A 19,674-nucleotide genomic window follows, 5' to 3' on the forward strand; every position below is an offset into this window, starting at 1 on the left:
TTTTTCTACTTTTATTTCTCCTAGAAGATAAACAGGGTCTAAGTCAGGTGGTCACAGGTTGTCGGCCTATGTGAAAGGGAGAAAAAAGCCAGAGCGTTCCTTTCTTTCTTTTTAATATAGGAGAAAAATCTGCTCACCCAGGGAGGAAAATGGGGTCTTGGTAAATTATGATTTCCCTGCATTTCCCCACCCCCAGCCCAGTCAAGAGTCTGGACTAACATCAGCCCCCTCCACCCCCCATCCACTTTGTCCTCTACCCCGTGACTTACACTCCTCAGATCTGTCAGGCCCGGATTGTTCTCCCAGCCTCCTCAGTCCAAAGCTCTTGATGGATTTGGTAATTGGGGTAATTACGGTAATTTTACCTTAAAGACAAGCAGCTGCAGATTCCCTATTGGGGAGCCCCCTCCCCGGGCCTCCTGCCAGCCAGTGTGCAGGGACAATGACAAGTGGCTTCCATTCCCCTCCCCCAGAATGCAAAGTGCCTGGGGTGGGGGTAGTGATTCTCAATAGGGGGTGAGGTGGGGGGCAGGAAGATGGGTTTGCCAGGAATGATTTTTCTTTTCACCACCCTAACAGAACACAGCAGTGACATGTGCCTCTTCCCCATCCATGCCCCCACACTAAGACCAGTCCTTACGGACCAATTAAAACCCCAGCGGCACTTATCCTGGTCTCCAGATGTGAGCAGTAGACAGGAATGACGGACCCTTGGACATGGTGGGAGAGAGCCCGTTCCCACAGCCGTGTCCCAGGCAGCACCCTGCTTTCCCCATGCCAGAGCTTGGGCTGCTGTGCCCCCAGCGGCAGCCTGCGGAACATTCACCCCCATTCCAGTGCCCCTCACACACAGAAGAGCAAAGCACCGGGGAGGACACAGGAGGGAGAGAGTCCTTCTGATTTCAAGGTTAGAAGCCTGCTCAGGGAGGAGGGCACTTCAAACAAGGGCCTTGAAGGATGTATACGATCCCTTTAGAGGAACCTGTCGCAGTGAGGGCCCCAAGCCAGACCCTAGAGCAGACAAACTGGGTGGCCTCGTCCAGGAGCATTTGGAGCTATATTCAGGGGGGCTGCAAGGGCAAACCTGGGGTGTTCTGAGGAACCCTTGGAGAATCCCCAAGCTGGCTGGCCTGGTAGATTTAACCCCTCTCAGTTTTCCCATCCCTCTAGGATCAATTTCCAGCCCAGTCTGTCCATGGCCCTCTGCATTCACTCAAGCTGTACCAGCCTTTGGGTTTCTCCTCCATGTCAAGCTCCTTCTCATCTCAGGGCCTAACACACAGTGTTCCTTCTCTTGGAATGCCCTTCCACCTCTCACCTGTTCATCTTTCAAGTTGCAGCTTCAATATCACTGCCCCCGGAAGCCTTCTGGAAAACTCCAGACCTAGTCCAGTTCCCCGGCCCTAGACATTTATTGGTCCCTATCCTAGTCCTTCGTTGCTCCCACCGCAACTGTACATATATGGCAGTTAGTGTGATGTTAGCTAGCATCTCTCCCCCACTACACTGTAAAACTCTAAGAGGGAGGTGTCGATCCACTGATCCATTCCCAGGGTCTGGCTCTCAATAGAAATTTCTGCTGATTGGACATCAAAATTCTCAACAGGCAGAAATTGGGTGGGGGTGCTTTCTAAGAAGAGGGAGCAGCATAAGTAGGGCTCTGAGACAAAACAAGCAGAGTAAGTTCAAAGGCTGTTGGGGCCAAAAGGGGAAGTGAAGAGTGAGGAGACCGCGTGGACATCTGGGAGGGGCTCGCTCTGCTGGTTTGGAGTAAGGGCTGGGAGGCTGGGTGCCTCTGCCGGTGCTGAGGAGCACGGGTGGGTGTGCAATCCCCTGGGGAAGGTACCTCCTGGGCACACCATGCCTTGCTGCAAAGGAAGCAGGGACTGGGGAGAGAAGGGCTGAGGGAACAAAGAAGGGCCATAGCCTGCTAGGGTAGCCTCCTAGGTGTGCAGGAATTACTGAGAACTGGTCATTTGTGGATAAGGAAGGTAACATTGCCCAGGTCCCATCCGTTCCCTGAAGCTTTCCCACTGCAGGATGCTCGGGCAAGTTCTAAGGACATGGGGCTTCCTTCCGACACATGCAGGTCCCTTCCAACACCTGATTGAAGTGGGCTTTTAAATACTCCTGCTTCCTCACCCCTTGGGAGTGAGTAACTCAGGCACATTCCATGCTGTCTCCCTGAGTTCAGTCCAGGTGCCCACCAGATGAAGCACTGTTTATTAGCTCGTTCCTTTTTGGGTCCTGATGTCCCCCTACTGGCATTTCCTTCACCTCCCAAATAAACGACTTGCCCTTGAACCCTGGTCTCATGTCTGCTTCTGACACCCACCCTGAGCCACTGTCCAAGCCAGGGGAGCTGGGAGGGCTGGCAGGAGGGATGGCCTCGTCCGGGCCGGGCTCCACTCCCGGGGTGGCTGCCACGGGTAGGGTACCCGTTCTCGGGTCAGACTCGCTTGAGCCGCCTCATTGCCCCTTTGCTCTCTTGGGCCGGGCCACCGGGAGGGGCTGGTGCTGCTCCCCGCGTGCTGGGGCTTCTGGGGGCAGGCCACGTAGGGCCACAAGGAGGCGTGGCGGCGTGAGAGCGGAGCGCCACCAAATGGCCGGGAAGGCTCAGTCCTGTCTCTTCCAGCACCCGGGAGGTGAGAAGGGGACCATCCACTGCCCGGCCCCACCTCGGTGGACTGGGCGGCTCCTCCCAGCCCCGCCCGCCTCCCTCAGGGCCAATGAATGGCCGCACCTCCTGGGACAGGATGCCAAAGGCCCCGCCCACCTTCCCTGACCGGCCAATCACCGCCTCCGTGGTATCTGGGTGCAGAGGGGGGGAGTGTGGATGGAGGTGGGCGCCAGGGCTGAGTGGGAAACCAGGCAAGGTGGCCTGTCCCAGGGAAGCCCCCTCCGACGGCCAGGTGGGATATCTGCTCCCCGGGGGTCATGTCCGCCCTTTGCCCAAGAGGGGCTTCCCTTTGAGGACGTCTCTGCGAATCCCATCCTTCTCCCTCTCAGAAGCTGGAGGCAACAAGGGGTTATTAAAAGAAACACGTCCCAGCCCACGCTGGCCTCAGGCGGGCACCCACGGCGCGCTGCGCTAACCCGGCGGCGGGGCGCGCTCATCAATCACCAGGGTGCCAGGGCTGGAAAAAGATGAGAGCTCAGATAGCGCGGAAGACGGATGGGGAAACTGACGCGTGATTAAACCCGAATCTCCACCGATTGCCGACAGCCCATTCAGTGCTAGGGCGGTAGGGGCGGTGGGGGCTCCCGGCGCCCCCCCCCCCCCAGGCACCCGCGCCTCCTCCCGCCAAGGTGAAAGGAGCTTCCCTCCTACACCACGGCTCCCCGCTGCCCCGGCCCTGGAAGGGAGCGAGGGAGGCTTGCGGTGGCGCCAGTACGGGTGCTGGGGACCAGGAAGCGGGGGGGGGGGGGGGGGGGGGGGGGGGGGGGGGGGCGGCGGGGTGGGTGGTGGTGGCTAGTAACATGAATAGCCATTTTGCTGCCTGGCTCTTATATATGCCTGGCGTCTTAATAGCGCACTGGCTGAGTACGTGTTACCAGGTACCTCAGGTGCATTTTCTTATTCTCACACAGCACACCAGGGAGTGGGTGAAATCAGATGGCAGGAGCAACGGTTTCTGGAGGGAGCAGACAGTGGGGTGCAGGGGGATTCATTTACCCATTCGTTCATTCAGCAGCTTTTCACTGAGTACCTAGGATGTACCATCCTATCTCCAGGGACTATATGGTGGTGCTGAGGCCTCTGCCCTCATGGGGCTGCATTCTGGTTAGGGAGACACAGATAAAAAGCTAAATGATTTCAGGTAATGGTAAATGCTAGGAAGAAAAGGTGATGTGATAGAGAGAGGCAGAGGAAAGCAATTTCAAACGGGGTAACAGGGTCCAGGGATACTGGATTATTGTGAAGATTAAACTTGTAAAGCTCTTGGCATATTTTAAATGTCAATGAATTCATTGTTGAATGAATGAATGAATGAATGGATGGATGGATGAATGGATGGATGGATGGGGCTTCACTTGCCCCAAGGAGACAGACCATGGGGATGGAAGGAGAAAGGGAGAGACTGGGTCTATAGGCGATGGGAGCCTGGACAGGCTGGCCCTACAGCACCCCCCTCCCAATAAACAGCAGCTGTTATCGGGGCGCCACCCCTCTCGTTCTGAGGTCTCTTCCTGCCCCCCTGGGGGGTTGCTGCTTCCAGCACCAGGAGACTTTCTCATCTCCAAGCTCCCATGTTGACTCACTGGTAGGATAACACCCCCTGATACCTGGACGGGGAGGAAAAAACTTGAGAGAAGCAGAGTGGCATTTAACTTGTATCTTTAATTGTATTAGAAGATGACAGGGAATGTACAACCAGCATTTGAAGGGAAGTTCTTCCTCTTTCCCAGGGCTGTTCATGGCCCCAGCATTTGCTCCCTGTCCCTTAAACACAAACCCCTCATCTTTCAAGGGGGTCGGAGAGGGGAAGGGACTTGCTCAAGGTCACAGGGCCCTCCCGGGTTCTTCTGCAGTGTCACTTTCAAAGCAGGTTTTCCTGGATAACCAACTGCTCCTTGATAGAGGTGGGACACTTCTGGCTGGGTGTCATGGACAAAGTCCACGAATATCCCGGCCCACCAGGCAGTGCTTCACCTGGCAAGCTCAGCACACAGCACCCTCTCCTGAGGGCCGGGGGTGGGGGTGGGTGGAAGGGTGGGCTTTGTGTGTGTGGTTACGAAGGGGAGACGGCTTCAGACAGGCCAGCCCTGAGTGCTTTGTGGGATCAGAGAAGCATTTCAGAGAAGAAGGAGGCCTTGGTGGTCCCAGACCTTCTCCTTAAGCAGCTTTGCTTCCAGGCTTGGCCAGCCTGGGGCTTTGTGGCCGGCTCCTCCTGGCTATGGCTCTAACCTGAAAACCCTCCCAGAGCTGACTTCTGGGTGCGTCTGGCCTCCCAAGGATGGTTCCTCTAGGAGGCAATGACAGGCAAGCAGGTGCCCCTGTCCGCTGGCCTGGGCTTAGGTGGGGCTCTGTTTAATGACCCACTCGCCATGGGGGTTGGCGCGGTACAGATCTAACAGGTAGGCGTCTGGGTCCAGGCGATGTTCACCTGTGGGGGAAGGGACCGAGCAGGCTGAGGGTGGCGGCTGTGGAAGGTGCTGCTGCCCTGCCCAGCTGCCCCCCGGAGCCATGCACCCCCGCCCCATGCACTGCGAGACTCCTGGCTGCTTTCTCTGGAAAAATGAACCCTGCTGGTGGGCCCTGCCTTGCTAGGGAAGTTATGCTCCGTCCCCAGGGCAGCATGGCCAAGGACTGGCTGATGCAGAGGCCTGAGAAGCCAGCCTCCTTGCCTCAAAAGGGCACCACCCTGGTGCAATTTATGCTCTAGAGCCCCGTTGTGGGCAGGCAAGGCTAGACCTGCTGGCATCAGATCCTGCCTCCGCCCCCCCGCCCCCACTCCTCCCTCCCTTGCAAGGCTTTTCCTGAGGAGCAGCGTGTGCTGCTGATGCCGCGTCTCAGCCTCTGCTTCTTGGCCAGTGGTTCTCAAAGCGTGGTCCCCGGACTGGCGGCATCAGCATCACCTGGGGACTTGTTAAGGCCCCAGTCTGGGCTTTAGCAGCCCTCCAGGTGATTCCACTGTACACCCCAGTTTGAGAATCACTGCTCTCGGAAACTCAACTGCAAACAGCTACCCAGCCGTGGTCCCCACAAAGCCAAGGACCTCTCAGAGCTGGACATGTCTTTGCTGAATTCCTTGAGGAATTTAGGCCCATTGGCCCAAGGGGTCAATTTCACTGTTGGTACTGACAGTTTGTATACAAAACAAATAAATATAAAATAAATTAAAAGTAAATAAAATAATTCTGCCCTTCTCTCCAAGCCTGAGGCCAGCTCCAGGGATAACTCCATATTCCAGGATGGAGTTTAAGGCTGACTCAATCTCCCAGTAGGACCCCTGGGAGGTTACTGATTTTTAACTGATTTCATTGGAAACAGATGCCTGGGGGAAGGGCTCATCCTGAGGTGAACTGCAGTCTCCCCAGAGGGCCCCAGCGACCCCTCGAGGTCAGAGAGCAACCAGGAACCCGGACTGGGGCTGTAACTCCCACATCCACAGGGGAACTCACTGATATTCCCTCCGACTTCGTAGAGGAGGATGCTGGTGGGCTCCGTGAACCTGTGGCTGCAAGAGAGTGAAAGAAACCAGCTGGCCTCTTCTGGAGGCAGCAAGACCAGCAACTGCTATGGACCCCGGCTGGGAAGGGGAGGTCCTCGCTGACGTTTGATCCCAGGTGGGAAAGAAGACCCAAGGACCCTCCTGGGAGAACTGGAACCAGCAGAGGAGGCCAGCACCCGGGGGCCCTCAGTGAAGGCCACACATGGTACATCCTGCCACAAGGCTCCTTTCTGCTGAGCATCAAAATGGGGGGCTGTGAGGGTGGTAGGGTGAGGGGTGACAGATGGGACAGGAGCCTGCCGTAAGGGGCAGGTACGACATCAAGATGGATCCTGGATATTGTTTGATTAGGTCCCCTATGATAATTATGGGTGTCCTGAGTTCAAATCTAAAATCTGTCCCCGATTTTCTGGGTGGCTCTGGACAAGCCCCTTCCCCTGTCTGGGCTTTAGGTTTCCCATCTGTACAGGAAGCACTGGACCAGACACTCAATAACGACTGACAGTCTGAGAGTCTCTTGTGCCAATCCCATCAAGGAAACTCTTGAGGGCTTGGACTGTTTCTTGCATCCTGGGAATGAAGGCCACACACCAGTCCCACTGGCCTTTCAACTCTTTGGGCATGCCATGCTCCTTGATGCCTCAGGGCCTTTGCACATGCAGGTGTCTGTGGCAGGAAGCCTCCCTCACCTCCCAAACTATACCAGTTTGTCATGTTTTACACTCACATCTTATAGAACCTAATAGTTCATAACTTAATATTTATTTTTGTGATTATTTCATTAATGCCTATCTCCCATGAAGCTGTGAGCTTGTAAGAGCAGAGTCTCTGCCCTTTTCATTGTGATTGGGCATTCCGTATGGCACCTGGTCTATAATAGGTGTTCATTAAAAAACTGTTAAATAAATGAATGAGTGTTGTAGCTGTTTCTATTATTCTTTAGAGCCTAGGAGAACTCAGCTGTGACCACCCCAGGAAGGGCCCCAGTGGCCTTCAGCTGTGAGGTGCTGACCCCTCCCAGCAGCCCCTCCTGCCAGAGACAAGGTGTCCCTTACCGTGGGAGGAGGCTGCTAGTGTCCTTGCTGCCCTCTTGGCCCTGTGACCCAGGAGGACTGAGGTTGTCTGTGATCTGCCTCAGGACATGGGCCACTTTGGTGCTGGGGGTCAGGGGCACCTCCAGGGGATCCCTGAGAGGCCAGGTCACCTGGATCTTGGCCACTTTGGGAATCTGCAGGGAGAGGGAGCCACATACACGGGCACATATGAGCATGCCTGGAATTCACCTGTGTGCATGAACACCCACATATTCTCACAGAAATACCCAGGCTAAAAGTCACAAGATGCACACGTACACACCAGGCACTTGTGCCCAGATCATGATATCCACATTCATACCCAGCCCCCGGCGTGTGCACGCACAAATGCTGACAGGGAAACATGCATGTGCACATGCGTCCAAACTCCACACACAGGAGGGGTGCAATGCACCTACAAATGCACATGGATTGATTGCTATAAATACCCATCGCACACATCATACACAGCCCAGACTCAATGCTAGTCAATTTTCCTGTTCCGACTTTATATAAGGAGCCATATTTGGGACTTCTCCCAGAAACAAGGTATTCTTGGACACCTGCTCCCTCACCCCACACCCACAAAGCGACCCTCCTTTCCCACTGCTCGACCAGGAGCACGCCCGGCTGCCTATATAAGGGGTGGGGATATGGCGTCCGAGAGAAGCGCCCCGGTCCCGCGCAGGCCGGTCTGGGTCTCCCCCTTCCTGAGCAGTGGGGGACCCCACTGCCCCCAGCATATTCCTCCTTCCCGGGACGCCAGCTCCTTGATCGCTGGGGTGGGTCCGTGGCGCCCCCTAATGGCCTTAAGCGGGAGCGCCTTCCTGGCAGCCCGAGTGGGAGGACCCCGAGGTGACCTCCTGTGGCCCCGCCCCTTTCTCTCTCGGTTCGGCCAGGGCGGGGCACACGGAACTCACCGCTCCGGGCCCATCCCCTGCTTTGTCCCGGTCCAAGTGCATCCTCCGCAGCCAAGTCCTGAGGCCCCTGTCGCACAGCTGGGAGCGCCGGCCACTGCTATCATTCAGTTTCCGTACCTGGGCGACCAAGAAGGAAGCGACCTGGCCAAAGAGAATCAAACAGGGCGGGCGGCTGCTGGGGGTGGGAGGCTGCTGGGGGTGGGAGGCAGGAGCCCTCCAGTGCCACCCTGGCCTCTTCCCTGTCCCAGCATCGCACACAGGGCTTGGCGACACATACTTGGTGAACTTGGGGGTGGAGCACTGGTTTGGTGGTAGGAAGGGGTCCATTTAGCCTCTAAGGAAGGTCATGGAGTAGGGGACTCAGAATCCAGCACACCCGGAGGCTTAGTGATCAGCTGCCTCCCATGACAGAGGGCTGGAGGGTTGTGCACCTGCTGGCTCGGCCAGCTGCTCACTGACACACTCAGGCGGGGTGTCCCCAAAAGCACACCTGGGGGGGCTCCAGTTCTGAGAAGCCCCAGTCAGCCCTGCATTGGGGAATGCCCGCCAAGGCTACCAGGCCAACCGAAGCCCTTCTGTAGGACCAGCTCACAGAGTGAGGAGAATCCTAACTCCGCGAACCCTGATAATAAAGAGCATGCACCCCGGGGGTCCACTGAACTGGGTTTGATTACTGGCTCCTCTCTTTACTGTGTGGCACCTAAATAAGATGATATATGTAAAGTACCTCGGGCGGAGGGTCTGGGGGAATTATCCCACTTTACTTTATATATATCTATAGTGCTTGCAACATTTACAAGAATGCGTTAGGCATTTCTCGAATTTTTCAAGTTCCGTACAACAAAACTATTGTAATCAAATATGTTTTAGTAGTAACATTACCTTAGCGGAATGAAAGAATACAGAGAAGAAAGGAACACTGAAACTATGTGGGGTATGTGGAGGGGGGAGTGGGGCTTTCAGCAGAGGAGTTAAGTCTGGAACTAGGTCTTGGAGAATGAGCAGGAGGTACCAGGCTTCTGCCCTTTCTAGAAAGGGAAGGGAATTCCAGGCAGGGTGAACTGTTTGGGCAGAAACGCAGAGGTGTGAAAGTGCAAGGTAAGTTAGAGAACCATCTGTGGCACTTGCTATGTTTAGAACGCAGGGGAGTGGTGGGCAAGGTAGGGAGAAGAGACTGGGAACAGTCAGAGGGGCTTCGCTGGCTGGTTTCTGGAAAAAGGAATCTTTCCTATTGACTTACAGATGGACAGAGGGATAGGAGGACGGATGGAGGGATGGATGGAGCAGGAAGATGGGTGGATGGATGCAGAAGGCTGTACATTTTTAAGTAAGGAAGTGGCTTGACCAATGTTTGGTTTTAGCAATATGACTGCAGCTAAAGGGGTAAGAATTTTACTGTAAAAGTATCAGGAAAGGGCTGATAAGCTTATGGTAGGCAATCTCTAAAATGGTCCCCAATGACTCCCGACCTTGTATTCTTGCCCTTGTGTATTTCCCTTCCCTTCCATGTGTGATGGCCAGTGACTCACTTCCAATGGACAGATTATCTCAAAAGTGACAAGACGTTGCTTCTGAGATTAGATTTCAAAGAGACTGTGACTTCCATCTTGGGCGTTCTCTCTTGCTGTCTTCCTCACACACTCACCCTCAGGGAAGTCAGCTGCCATGCTGGCAGCCCCAGAGCTGTCCTGCAGGGAGGAACTAGTGCCCCAGTCCCCACCACAGGACCTGAGGCCCACGTGTAGCCACGTGAGCGAGCTTGGAAGCAGATACTCCCGCATGGAACCTTGAGATCATTGCAGCCCCACCAGCAGCTTGACTGATTTCATGAGAAATCCACAGGACTTGGTGACTGCTGGGATGAAGGAAGGGGGAAAACTGAAGCATCACCATAAGGAAGAGATGGAGTAGGTGTTAGTTTTGCAGGGTTGAAGGAGAAGCTGAATTCAGTTTGGGACATGCTGAGTTCATGAGACCTTTGGAAGTTCTTTGATAGTGGGCAGCTCAGGGGGAGGTCTGGGCTGGAGACAAGGTTAAAGACATTTCTGGGACACAGGTGGCAGTGGAAGTCATTGGGGTGAGTGGAAAAATGTAAGACAAGAAGTAAAAGGACAGTGGACATTGACATGTAAGAGACAGACTGTGGGGGTGGTACAGCCAGGGAAGGGGGGGGACAACTCCAAGAAAGTACTTAGGGGGTGGCTGGGAAGGAGCATTCCAGGAAGGAAAGGATGCTGAGTAGAAGCCAGGTGGGGTGCAGAATGTCAAGAGGCCACAGCTTTGGAATTCAGGGCATTACCAACCCAAGTGGAAGAATTCAAAGATAAAACTTCCCGTGCAGGACAAGGGAAAACGCACTCCCAGAATTCTCCTCGGGAGGGCACCATATTTATTTGGAAGGAATATTTTGCAAAGCTTCTAGGGTTGGGGAACCATCCCCACGGGCATGTTCAAGTGACAAGAGATGGATATTAAACTGCTTCCTAAGGAGGGTGCATCTGGTTGACTGGAGGGCTTTTGGTTTTTGGAGCAAGGGTATGAATTTGGGGACAGACCCAGGGTCAAGCTGAAATAGTCTGCAGGGCAGAGGGGAGAGGAATTTGAGGTTCCAGGGGAGTGGGACATCAAGTCAGAGGAAGGGTCCAGGGAGGATACAGATGGAACCACTAAGCTAGGGGCTGAGCGGGGGCAGGGTAAAGGAAGGGAAGAAGAAATCATTCATAGGCTGGTAGAGAAAACTTGCAGAAAGGACATGGAAGCAGGAGGATGTCAAGGTGGCAGAACCCTCCCTACACATGTAGTAAATTCTGTATTGCTCATTAGAGTTTCAAATTCCGGAAGTGGAGGACGGCTGCCACCTTGTGTTTGTGGGAGTCTACAGTGCTGGAGGGGCCTCAGTGCTTCTGCTCCACCCTCAACCCTCAGCGTCTGCTGCCCACACCACAGAGGGAGCCTCTGGGCCCGCTGCTGCCCCTCACCCTTGCTGTGACTCAGGGTAAGGCTCGTGGTCGGGCCAGGGGGCATCTAGGTTCTCCAGCTTCAGCCTCTGTCTTAGGCGGGCCTTTATGCCTGAGCCTCAAGATGGGGTTTTCTGAGCATCCTCAGTGTTTTGATGCGAAGGAATTCTATGTGGGAGCTCAGGGAATGCCTGCTATCTGGAGCAAGCCAGCTGGCCGTGGCCTGACCAAGAGATGTGGCAGTAGAGACAGCAAAGATAGAGGCCTCTTCTTGGATGCTAAGGCAGAGGAAGAAGACACTGGTCTGAAAAGAAAGACTAAGAAAGATCCAGGTACAGACAAAACTGGGGCTTAGAAGGCTGGTACACGCTGATCTTGGAAGGAGTGGGTGGCAAGGCAGTGCACCCGGAGGAGGAGGGAGCCCGTCCTTGCTGCCTGGATGGACACCCTGTCCTGTCCTCCCGGCCCTGCGGCGCTCACCGTCCACAGCAGGTCCTGGTAGTGCACCAGCATCTGCACCACCTCCGCTGCCCCCTCTGCCAGCTGCTTCTCCTTGTCCTTGGGGAGTTTGGAGGGTCTTCCTTGGAGCAAGAAGAGGTTAGGGGCCATCACCATGGAAACGTTCCACAGCGTCATCTTGTTGCTCTGCTCCCGGGCCACCACCTTTCTGAGGAATTCCAGGAGCGCCTGGGGAAGGACACAGAGCCTTGCTCAAAACTCAAGAAACCCCAGGTGCATCCTCACCTTTCCTGGAACATCCTGATGCATAACTTGGGAGCATTTGTAAAGAGCCAGGGGCTGTGAGAGTAGGAACAGGAGTTTTAATTCCAGCCTTGCCACCAGTTCATCCAGTAATCTCTGTGCCTCAGTTCTCTTTTCTGCAAATGGTGGATAAAACCCTTTCTCTTCCCTGTCCTTCAGAGATTAATGAGGCCATCTGGGTCAGACTGCAACTTTCAGGCAGAAAGGAGCCAGGGCTCTGAAAACAGGTCTACTCCTGGCAAGCCCCAGGATAGCATCTTCTTCCTAAAGCCTAGTTCTGCCCAAAATATAACGGAAAAAGAGGGGGAAAGTAGAAAGGATAGGAAGAAAAGGGGTAGATGATGATAACTACCATTTCTTAAGTATTCTTCACAATCTAGGCCCTAGGCCCTTTACTTAGCACCTTAATGCAATTATCATCTTGTTTAATCCTCATGACAACTCTTTAATCCTCATGACAACTAGGAGGGGCTGGATGGATGAATGAATGGATGGATGGATGGAAGAAGGATGGGTAGATGGTTGGATGCATGACAGACACACATATGGATGGATGAACCAAAGGAAAGACAGGCTGAAGTATGAATGGATGAATGGAAAGAAGGAAGAAAGGAAGGAATGAAGGAAAGAAAGAAGGATGTGTGGGTAGACGGACAGATGGACGGGTAGATGGAAGGAAGGACATATACTGAGCCCCTGATAACTACCATGTCTTCTACTCCATGACTTCTCATTGAGTTAGGTCTTGTAATAACCAAAACAATCAAATAAGATGCTATTATTATCCTCAGTTTACTGAAAAGGAAACAAAACCTCAAACAGGCTGTCACTTCAACCAAAGCTGAGGCACCAGAAATAGTCACTTAACCCCAGCTCTGTCTGGTTGCAGATTACCTTGCGGTCTCTTACATCTACATCAGACAGGTCCCTCAGAGCCTCACCCTGGACATATATTTTGTGTCTGACCCAAGGACAGTCAGGAGGATGCAGGAGCTAAGTCAAAGCTGGGCATCCACCCCCAGAGAACACAGTGGGGGTGTTCCCTAAGGCAGTGTTTCCTAAACACTCCACAGAACACTAATGCTTATGGTCCACGAGCAAATAAGATGGGAAAGTGCTGCAAACTCTAGTCCCACCTGGAGATTCACAAGTCTTAGCATATCAGAAGTCATGTGGGAGAGAAATATCCTTAATTCATTTCATTAACACAATGTTTACCCATCTTGTTTGGACATAGAGCCCCTTTTCCCTGTAACACCTGTTAGCATCATGTGGCAACCCTATCTCCTTTTAGGACTCATCTGCTTTCTCTAGGAAGAAAGTCACAGGAAAGTGGTCATCCCCGTGTCCCAGCTGCTGGCATAGCTGTTGAATAAATGAATGGGTGAGCACATCAGGAGCCATTACTGTGGTTGTGGCTGAGGTGATGGAGCAGAGGCAGCTCGTGGCAACTTTTACCTTCAGGGTGTTTCTGTTGGGTTCTGGGAGGTTCAGGATGAGCAGGTGGAGAGCCTGTAGGCGCTGCTTCAGGTTGGGGATGTCTGTGGGAAGAAGGAGGGCCTCAGTCTCCACGGAGGGCTTAGACTCCCCATCCTTCCACCTGGACCCTGCTCAGGGAGGGGAGGTTCCAGAGCTGAAAAGTTCGGGGACAGCCAGGAACTCCTTTTCCATAAGGTCTGGAACTGTTTCCTGGACTAGTGTCAGCTCTGAAAGAGCCCCAGGCAGTGCTGGTCTGGAGGTTTACTCACTATATTTTGTAGATAAAAAGCAAACACACACACACACACACACACACACAAGCATGCACACTTGCTTAGATATGCAGTTGAGAGCTATAGCTTAGGGTCAGAAATGCAATGGGTCTGTAGGTCTCAGTCTTCAGGTAGAGACTCCTGTGAAATGCGTGCCCATCTGCATGAATGTAAGCGGGCGCACAAACGACGGACACACATGGAAAGGTATCAAAGTGCATGACAGTCTGTCCACACAGGCTCACGCATCACACACAGAGAGATGGGGAAAGTGCAAGGAGCACACATAGCGGGAGACTGTGCTGAGGATTTGTTTGTTCTTTTTTTTTCTCTGTGTTAATGAGAAAAGTTCTGGAAAATCACCTTGGTCATTGTAAAAACTCAGCTTAAGTTGGTAACGATGACAGCTGCTTCCCCACAAAGCAGAGCTGGCACCGTGGACACAGGCAGGGGCACAGTCAGACCTTCCGTGTGTGAGGGCCTCAGGCCCCTTCGAGATGCTGAGGAGAGGGGAGCCGGATGGTCAACTCTCAGGAAAGAGGGTTGAATGGAAACCCTTTGTGTTTTTGTTTGTTTGTTTCTTGGGTCCATGGGCTGGGAAACCCCTTTGTGTTTTGAGGTGGAGAGGGAAGAGCTGCCCCACCCCTTGGGGAAGGACCTCAGGGAGGAGAGGGCGATGGTAGCTGCAGAGTTCAAAGAGACACATCCCCAGAGCTGGAGCCCTCAGCCAAGGGCTTGCTGGGGCCACAGAGGGAAGAAAGAGGCTCAGCCCCAAGGGCTTCCTCTCTGGGGTCCCGTGTGGCACCATCCATGAGTCCATTCATTCATTATCTCACTCATTCATTCATCATTCATTCATTCACTCACTCACTCACCAAGTATCTGCAAAGTACCTATATGTGCCATGCTCCACTGCAGGCACCTCGAACAAAACAAACAAGGCCACAGCTTTGTGGCATTTACATTTCAGGGGGAGGCAAACAATAAATTGCATACTAGGAAGAAAACAAAACAGACTGTTAGGAGCAGAGCCTCGGGTAGGAGGGCCCTGTGGCCCAGGACAGTGGGGGGCCCCAGCAGTGAGCTGACTGACACCTGATTGGCCAGAAGCAGCCAAAGACGCGGCGATAGGGGGCTTCCAGGCAGAGAGACCAGCGAGGGGGGAGGCCTCAAATCTGGAAAGAAGAAGAAGAACACAAAGGCAGGCAAACCTGGCTGGATGGTGGTAAGGGACAGGGACCAGGAGATGGGGTCTCAGCCCCAAGCAGGCCTTGTGGGATTTTATCACAAGTGTGCTGTGGAGAGCATGAAGCAATGGGGTAATATGATCTGATTTATGTTTTAAAACAGAGCTGTGAGAAACAATAGCTGGAGTGGGCTGCTCAGGATTGTATACCCCTGGCTGGGAGGTGGAAGTCAGACTACCTGCAAAGCTGCCCTGAAGTTTTCCAGAGAAGTCAGAGACAGCCTGGGCTTATGTGGTTGCAAGTGGGATCTCAGGTGGGTTGCTTTATTATTATTTTTTTTGAGAAAAATAGAAGTGACTGTGTTTATACCCTACGGATTGTGAAGAAGTCAGAACAGGAACACATACATGCAGAAAACAGACTGGCTATCAATACCTGCCGCTGTGCAGGCATGCACACAGACAGGTGGATGCGCAGAGACACACGTGCACCCACAGAAACAGTTCGAGGTATCTGATAAGCTCAACCTCATCCATGCTATGAAGGGAAGGAAACTGGCCCATGCGAGGAACTGTCACAGGACTTTCAAAAGGCGTCTGCTCCTGTATACCTTGTACACATACGCGTGCATGCACACACATGTACACACACTTCCCCCGTCAGCTCCAGATCACAGGGAACGGACATGGAGGCAGAGGGCTTGGCGTGCACTCACGGGGCACCATGGTGAAGGCAGGAAGGCCCTCAGCGGTGAGCAGGGGCACTGGGAGCTCCCGGATGAATCTTTTGAGCAAATCCGAGGCGTCGTTGGGATGAACCTCGTCCCAGCGGAAGAGGCCAGCGTAGAAGTCTCTTTCCAGCTTCTGCTCCAGACCCTGAAGGAAGAAGGAGCACAAAGGAGAAATTGGCCCAAAGCTCCTGTACAGCTGCTCGAACACCTCTCTCTGGGCCTCGGTTTCCCGATCTGCAAAGTGGGGGCAGTCAGAGCATCTACTTCACAGGGGTGATGTGAGATCAAAGGCCCTGATGAGCATGAGCCTCTCAGCCTGGGGCTTGGCTTGACAAAAGTTGGCAGCCTGACTCCAGAGCTCACACTTTCAACCACTGTGCTCTCTGTGCCAAACTCCTCCCTTTGGAGCCATCCTGGAATTCCACAACCCACAGAGGCACCAAGAATCGAACACCGACCAGCCGTGAGCTGGATCCCCACCCAGCTTGACAGGCATGTGAAGGTGCTAGCAGGGGCAGCCCCGGTGAGGGAGGGGAAGCAAACCATTACCTTGACCCTGGTCTGGGATCCAGGCACCCTGAGGATGCCTTCTGTGTCCAGCCCTCTCTTTTCTAAACAGGACAGCAACTAGGAGAGAAGGAAACCAAGATTTTAACCAGCAACCATCAAAAAGTGGGATTCACCCTGAGTGATTCGATCAGTGAGTGGAAAAGTATTTGCAAAGCCCCCTTCGGGGAGTGGTGAGAATGGGGTAAAATTCAACTTCCCCAAGTTGAATTCTTGATATTCTCACAAGCAGTGTGGACAACCAAAGCTGAGCCCCCAGTCTTGGGGTTTGTTCATATGAAACTTAACCCCACAAAGGTTAGGTCAAGTCTACTTAAAATTTAGGCCTAAGAGTCACTCCCAAGAGAGCTTCTTTTGTGGCTCAGATGTGGCCTCTCCCTCCAGCCAACACAACAAGCAATTTCACCACCCTCCCCCTGTCTATGTGGGACATGACTCCCAGGGGTGTGGACCTTCCTGGCAAAGTGGGACAGAAATCCTAGAATGAGCTGAGACCCAGCATCAAGGGACTGAGAAAACCTTCTCGACCAAAAGGGGGAAGAGTGAAATGAGACAAAGTGTCAATGACTGAGAAATTCCAAACAGAGTCGAGAGGTTATCCTGGAGGTTATTCTTATGCATTAAGTAGATATCACCTTGTTATTCAAGATGTAATGGAGAGGCTGGAGGGAACTGCCTGAAAATGTAAAGCTGTGTTCCAGTAGCCACGTTTCTTAAGGATGCTGTATAACGATATAGCTTTCACAGTGTGACTGTGTGATTGTGAAAACCTTGCGTCTGATGCTCCTTCTATCTACCTTGTCAAACGAGTAGAACATATGGAATAAAAATAAATAATAGGGGGAACAAATGTTAAAATAAATTTAGATTGAAATGCTAGTGATCAATGAAAGCAAGAGGTAAGGGGTATGGTAGGTATAATCTTTTTTTTTCTGTTTTCATTTTATTTCTTTTTCTATTGTCTTTTTAATTCTTTTTCTGAATTGATGCAAATGTTCTAAGAAATGATGAATATGCAACTAAGTGATGATATTGTGAATTACTGATTACATATGTTAATGTTTTATTTCGTTTGTTAAATTTTTTTTAATTAATAAGTAAATTTTTTTAAAAAGTGGGATTCAAACTGGTGTGCTTGTCTCCTGTGAAAACCAGGAAGAGGGAAGAGCTGGAAGAAGGGTTTCCCTCAAAATAACAAACAATAGCTTCCTTGACCACTTCTGTGAACCAGGTATTGTGCTGGGAGCTTTGCATGCTTTTTTTCTCATTCAGCTCTTACTAGGAGAAGGAAGATGCTATTGGCAAGGCCACTTTACAGACACTGGAAGTGTCAGAGCCCAGGTGGGAACCCAGCTCCCCTGACTCTAAAGCCCATACGCTTATGCCCTATGCCAGGTATCTCCCAACAACAGGGGCCAAGGTGGCCTCTCAGGGGTTAAACAAAGCCTTCTGGAAGCCGAGCTGACCGTCACTCACCGCTTGAAGCACCAGCGGGACCTGCGTGCCGGGGAGGACTCTGCGGTCTGCTTCCAGCAGTACATCGAGGGGCACGCCGAAAAGCTGAGTTTCTGCGGGAAACGGAAAGAACAAAACGCACATTTCACTTCTTGGAGCCACCACTGGGCTCCAACCTGCAAGCCCGTCTGGGTGGGCTAGCTTCAGGCTTCTCTCTCTGCGTCAGGACTGAGCTCCCTGGAAAACGGCCGAACTTCTCCACCTCTCTCCTCTGCAGAATATCTGGCTTCAGCAATGAAGAAAACGTTTTATGTGTCATCAAGCAGAAAAATCTCAGCTGGATAAAGAAGTATTGAAAGGAAGATTGCTGCTGCTTCAGAGAACACTGGATACAATGCATTACCACACACTGAGGTTGAAGGTCTAACTCTTAGTTCCTAAGAACTCAGTTTTCCAGGACTTGTCTACATTCCTGTCTTCGGGTCTTCTCCGGAAAACTCCTCCCTCAACCCTGCTCTACAACCTCTTTCCTTCCCCCTTCACTTGCTTACTGCCTTTTCTGCTAGATCCTTAGCCCTGGTCTTTCTTATCCACCATTCTCGTTTCTAGACATTTTAATTTAAAGAAACAAGAAAATCACAACCCATAATGTTGAGGTGGATGCAGAGGGATAAACACACACACACACACACACACACACACACACACACACTACTGGAGGGCTTTTATCTGAGATTATGCAAAGATTCCATGCATTACGATTAATTTCCAGAAACCTACAACCTCCAGATGGGTTCCTAGACCAGATAAGTCCTAGTATTTAGTATATGCTAAATGTATTCGAAGAGACTCCAAGATGCCTTCAAAGTTGTATTACCACATGGCAATTGCATTTTATATAAAAGCAAAAGCATGGAAATGATACATGTTCACTGATAGGGAAATGGTTAACTAAACAAGGATATATCTAAAAGGAGGAAGATAGTGTTGTGATTAAAAATCATGTTTTCAAAGAATGCTTAATAATTGTGGTAACTGATAATATCATTGCAAATTCATTACCTCTCCCTGTGTATGTGTCTTCCTTTGTGATATGAATTTGCAGTTTTCCCCACCAGGGGGGCAGAGTGTACTTCCCCACCCCTTACTTTGGGCTTGGCCATGTGACATTCTTGGGCCAATGCAACGATAGCCTACATGATGCCAGCCGAGGTGTACGATACAGTTGTGGTGGGGGGTTTGCCTTCTTGCACTTCTGCCACTGATGCAGCTGTCCTGCAGGTCCCCAAAGGCTGAGAGACATGCGAGGCAACCCCAGACCCAGCCAACCGCCAGCTCACCCACAGACACACGAGCAAGAGTAGAGCATCACCATTTAAAGTCACTGCACCTTGGTGTCGTTTGTTGTGTAGATTATTGTGCCAACAGCTGACATACAATAATAACAGGAAATGCCCACAATTTCCTAATACTAAATGAAAAACAAAGAACACACAGTTACCTACACACAGGAAAAAGCTGGGAGATAACAAACTAAAGTGTTAACTGCTTATATCTGAATTGCAATCTCTCTTTTTCATGCTTTACTCTATTTCCCAGATGTTCTACAATGAGCAGGGATTGTTTTCATCTGCAGAAAATAAAACTGCAAGAAGGATAGACGCTGAGCCTGTTTTGGTGGGAGATTCCCAAGCAGCAACCCCGAGTGTGAGAGCTCAACGGGAGAAACAAGCAAGGACGAAGATACTCGAGGCTCCGAGGCCCCCACCTGGTGATATATCCTTGTGCACAAACATCCGCCCTCGGGCAGTTACCACCTTGCAGCATCGTCTGATACAGCCCCCTTGCCCAAATGCTCCCCCTCCTGCAGTTACAACCTTGTAGCAGGAAAGCAGTATTTTTAGTAATGGTAAGCCACCAAACTCCCAAGGACCCACCTGTGAGAAACCCACCTATCTCTACCCCCAAATCTCTAAAAACACTCCTACTCGAATCCAGGCAAGCGAGAGTTGAATTCTTGGGTCAACTCGCCCTGCTGCTCCTCCGCTAATAAACCTTCTTTCCCCCACTGCCCGTGCCAGTGCCGCATCTCTGTC

The 19,674-nt window shown here is 52.1% G+C and overlaps 1 protein-coding gene and 1 long non-coding RNA gene across 2 annotated transcripts in view; one reads left to right on the top strand and one right to left on the bottom strand.

Moving 5' to 3' along the window:
• Positions 1–4,328: 4,328 nt before the first annotated feature.
• Positions 4,329–19,674, bottom strand: part of ARHGAP40 (Rho GTPase activating protein 40) — a 33,442-nt gene continuing 18,096 nt past the window's right edge. Inside the window, exons 7-15 of the mRNA XM_077168807.1 lie at positions 17,600–17,691; positions 16,106–16,183; positions 15,542–15,701; positions 13,347–13,429; positions 11,607–11,813; positions 8,170–8,310; positions 7,232–7,404; positions 6,127–6,182; positions 4,329–5,108 (exon numbers count right to left, since the gene is read on the bottom strand). Of these exons, the coding sequence (XP_077024922.1) occupies positions 5,017–5,108; positions 6,127–6,182; positions 7,232–7,404; positions 8,170–8,310; positions 11,607–11,813; positions 13,347–13,429; positions 15,542–15,701; positions 16,106–16,183; positions 17,600–17,691 (1,082 nt within the window). The 3' untranslated portion in view covers positions 4,329–5,016. The remainder of the gene's footprint in view (positions 5,109–6,126; positions 6,183–7,231; positions 7,405–8,169; positions 8,311–11,606; positions 11,814–13,346; positions 13,430–15,541; positions 15,702–16,105; positions 16,184–17,599; positions 17,692–19,674) is intronic.
• On the top strand, positions 11,806–19,570 carry LOC143690977 (uncharacterized). The gene is made up of 3 exons (XR_013179297.1): positions 11,806–11,858; positions 14,990–15,139; positions 19,178–19,570. It is a non-coding gene; the product is annotated as an uncharacterized LOC143690977 (long non-coding RNA).

This window comes from Tamandua tetradactyla, chromosome 1 (assembly GCF_023851605.1).
Source record: "Tamandua tetradactyla isolate mTamTet1 chromosome 1, mTamTet1.pri, whole genome shotgun sequence".
Classification (NCBI taxonomy): domain Eukaryota; kingdom Metazoa; phylum Chordata; class Mammalia; order Pilosa; family Myrmecophagidae; genus Tamandua; species Tamandua tetradactyla.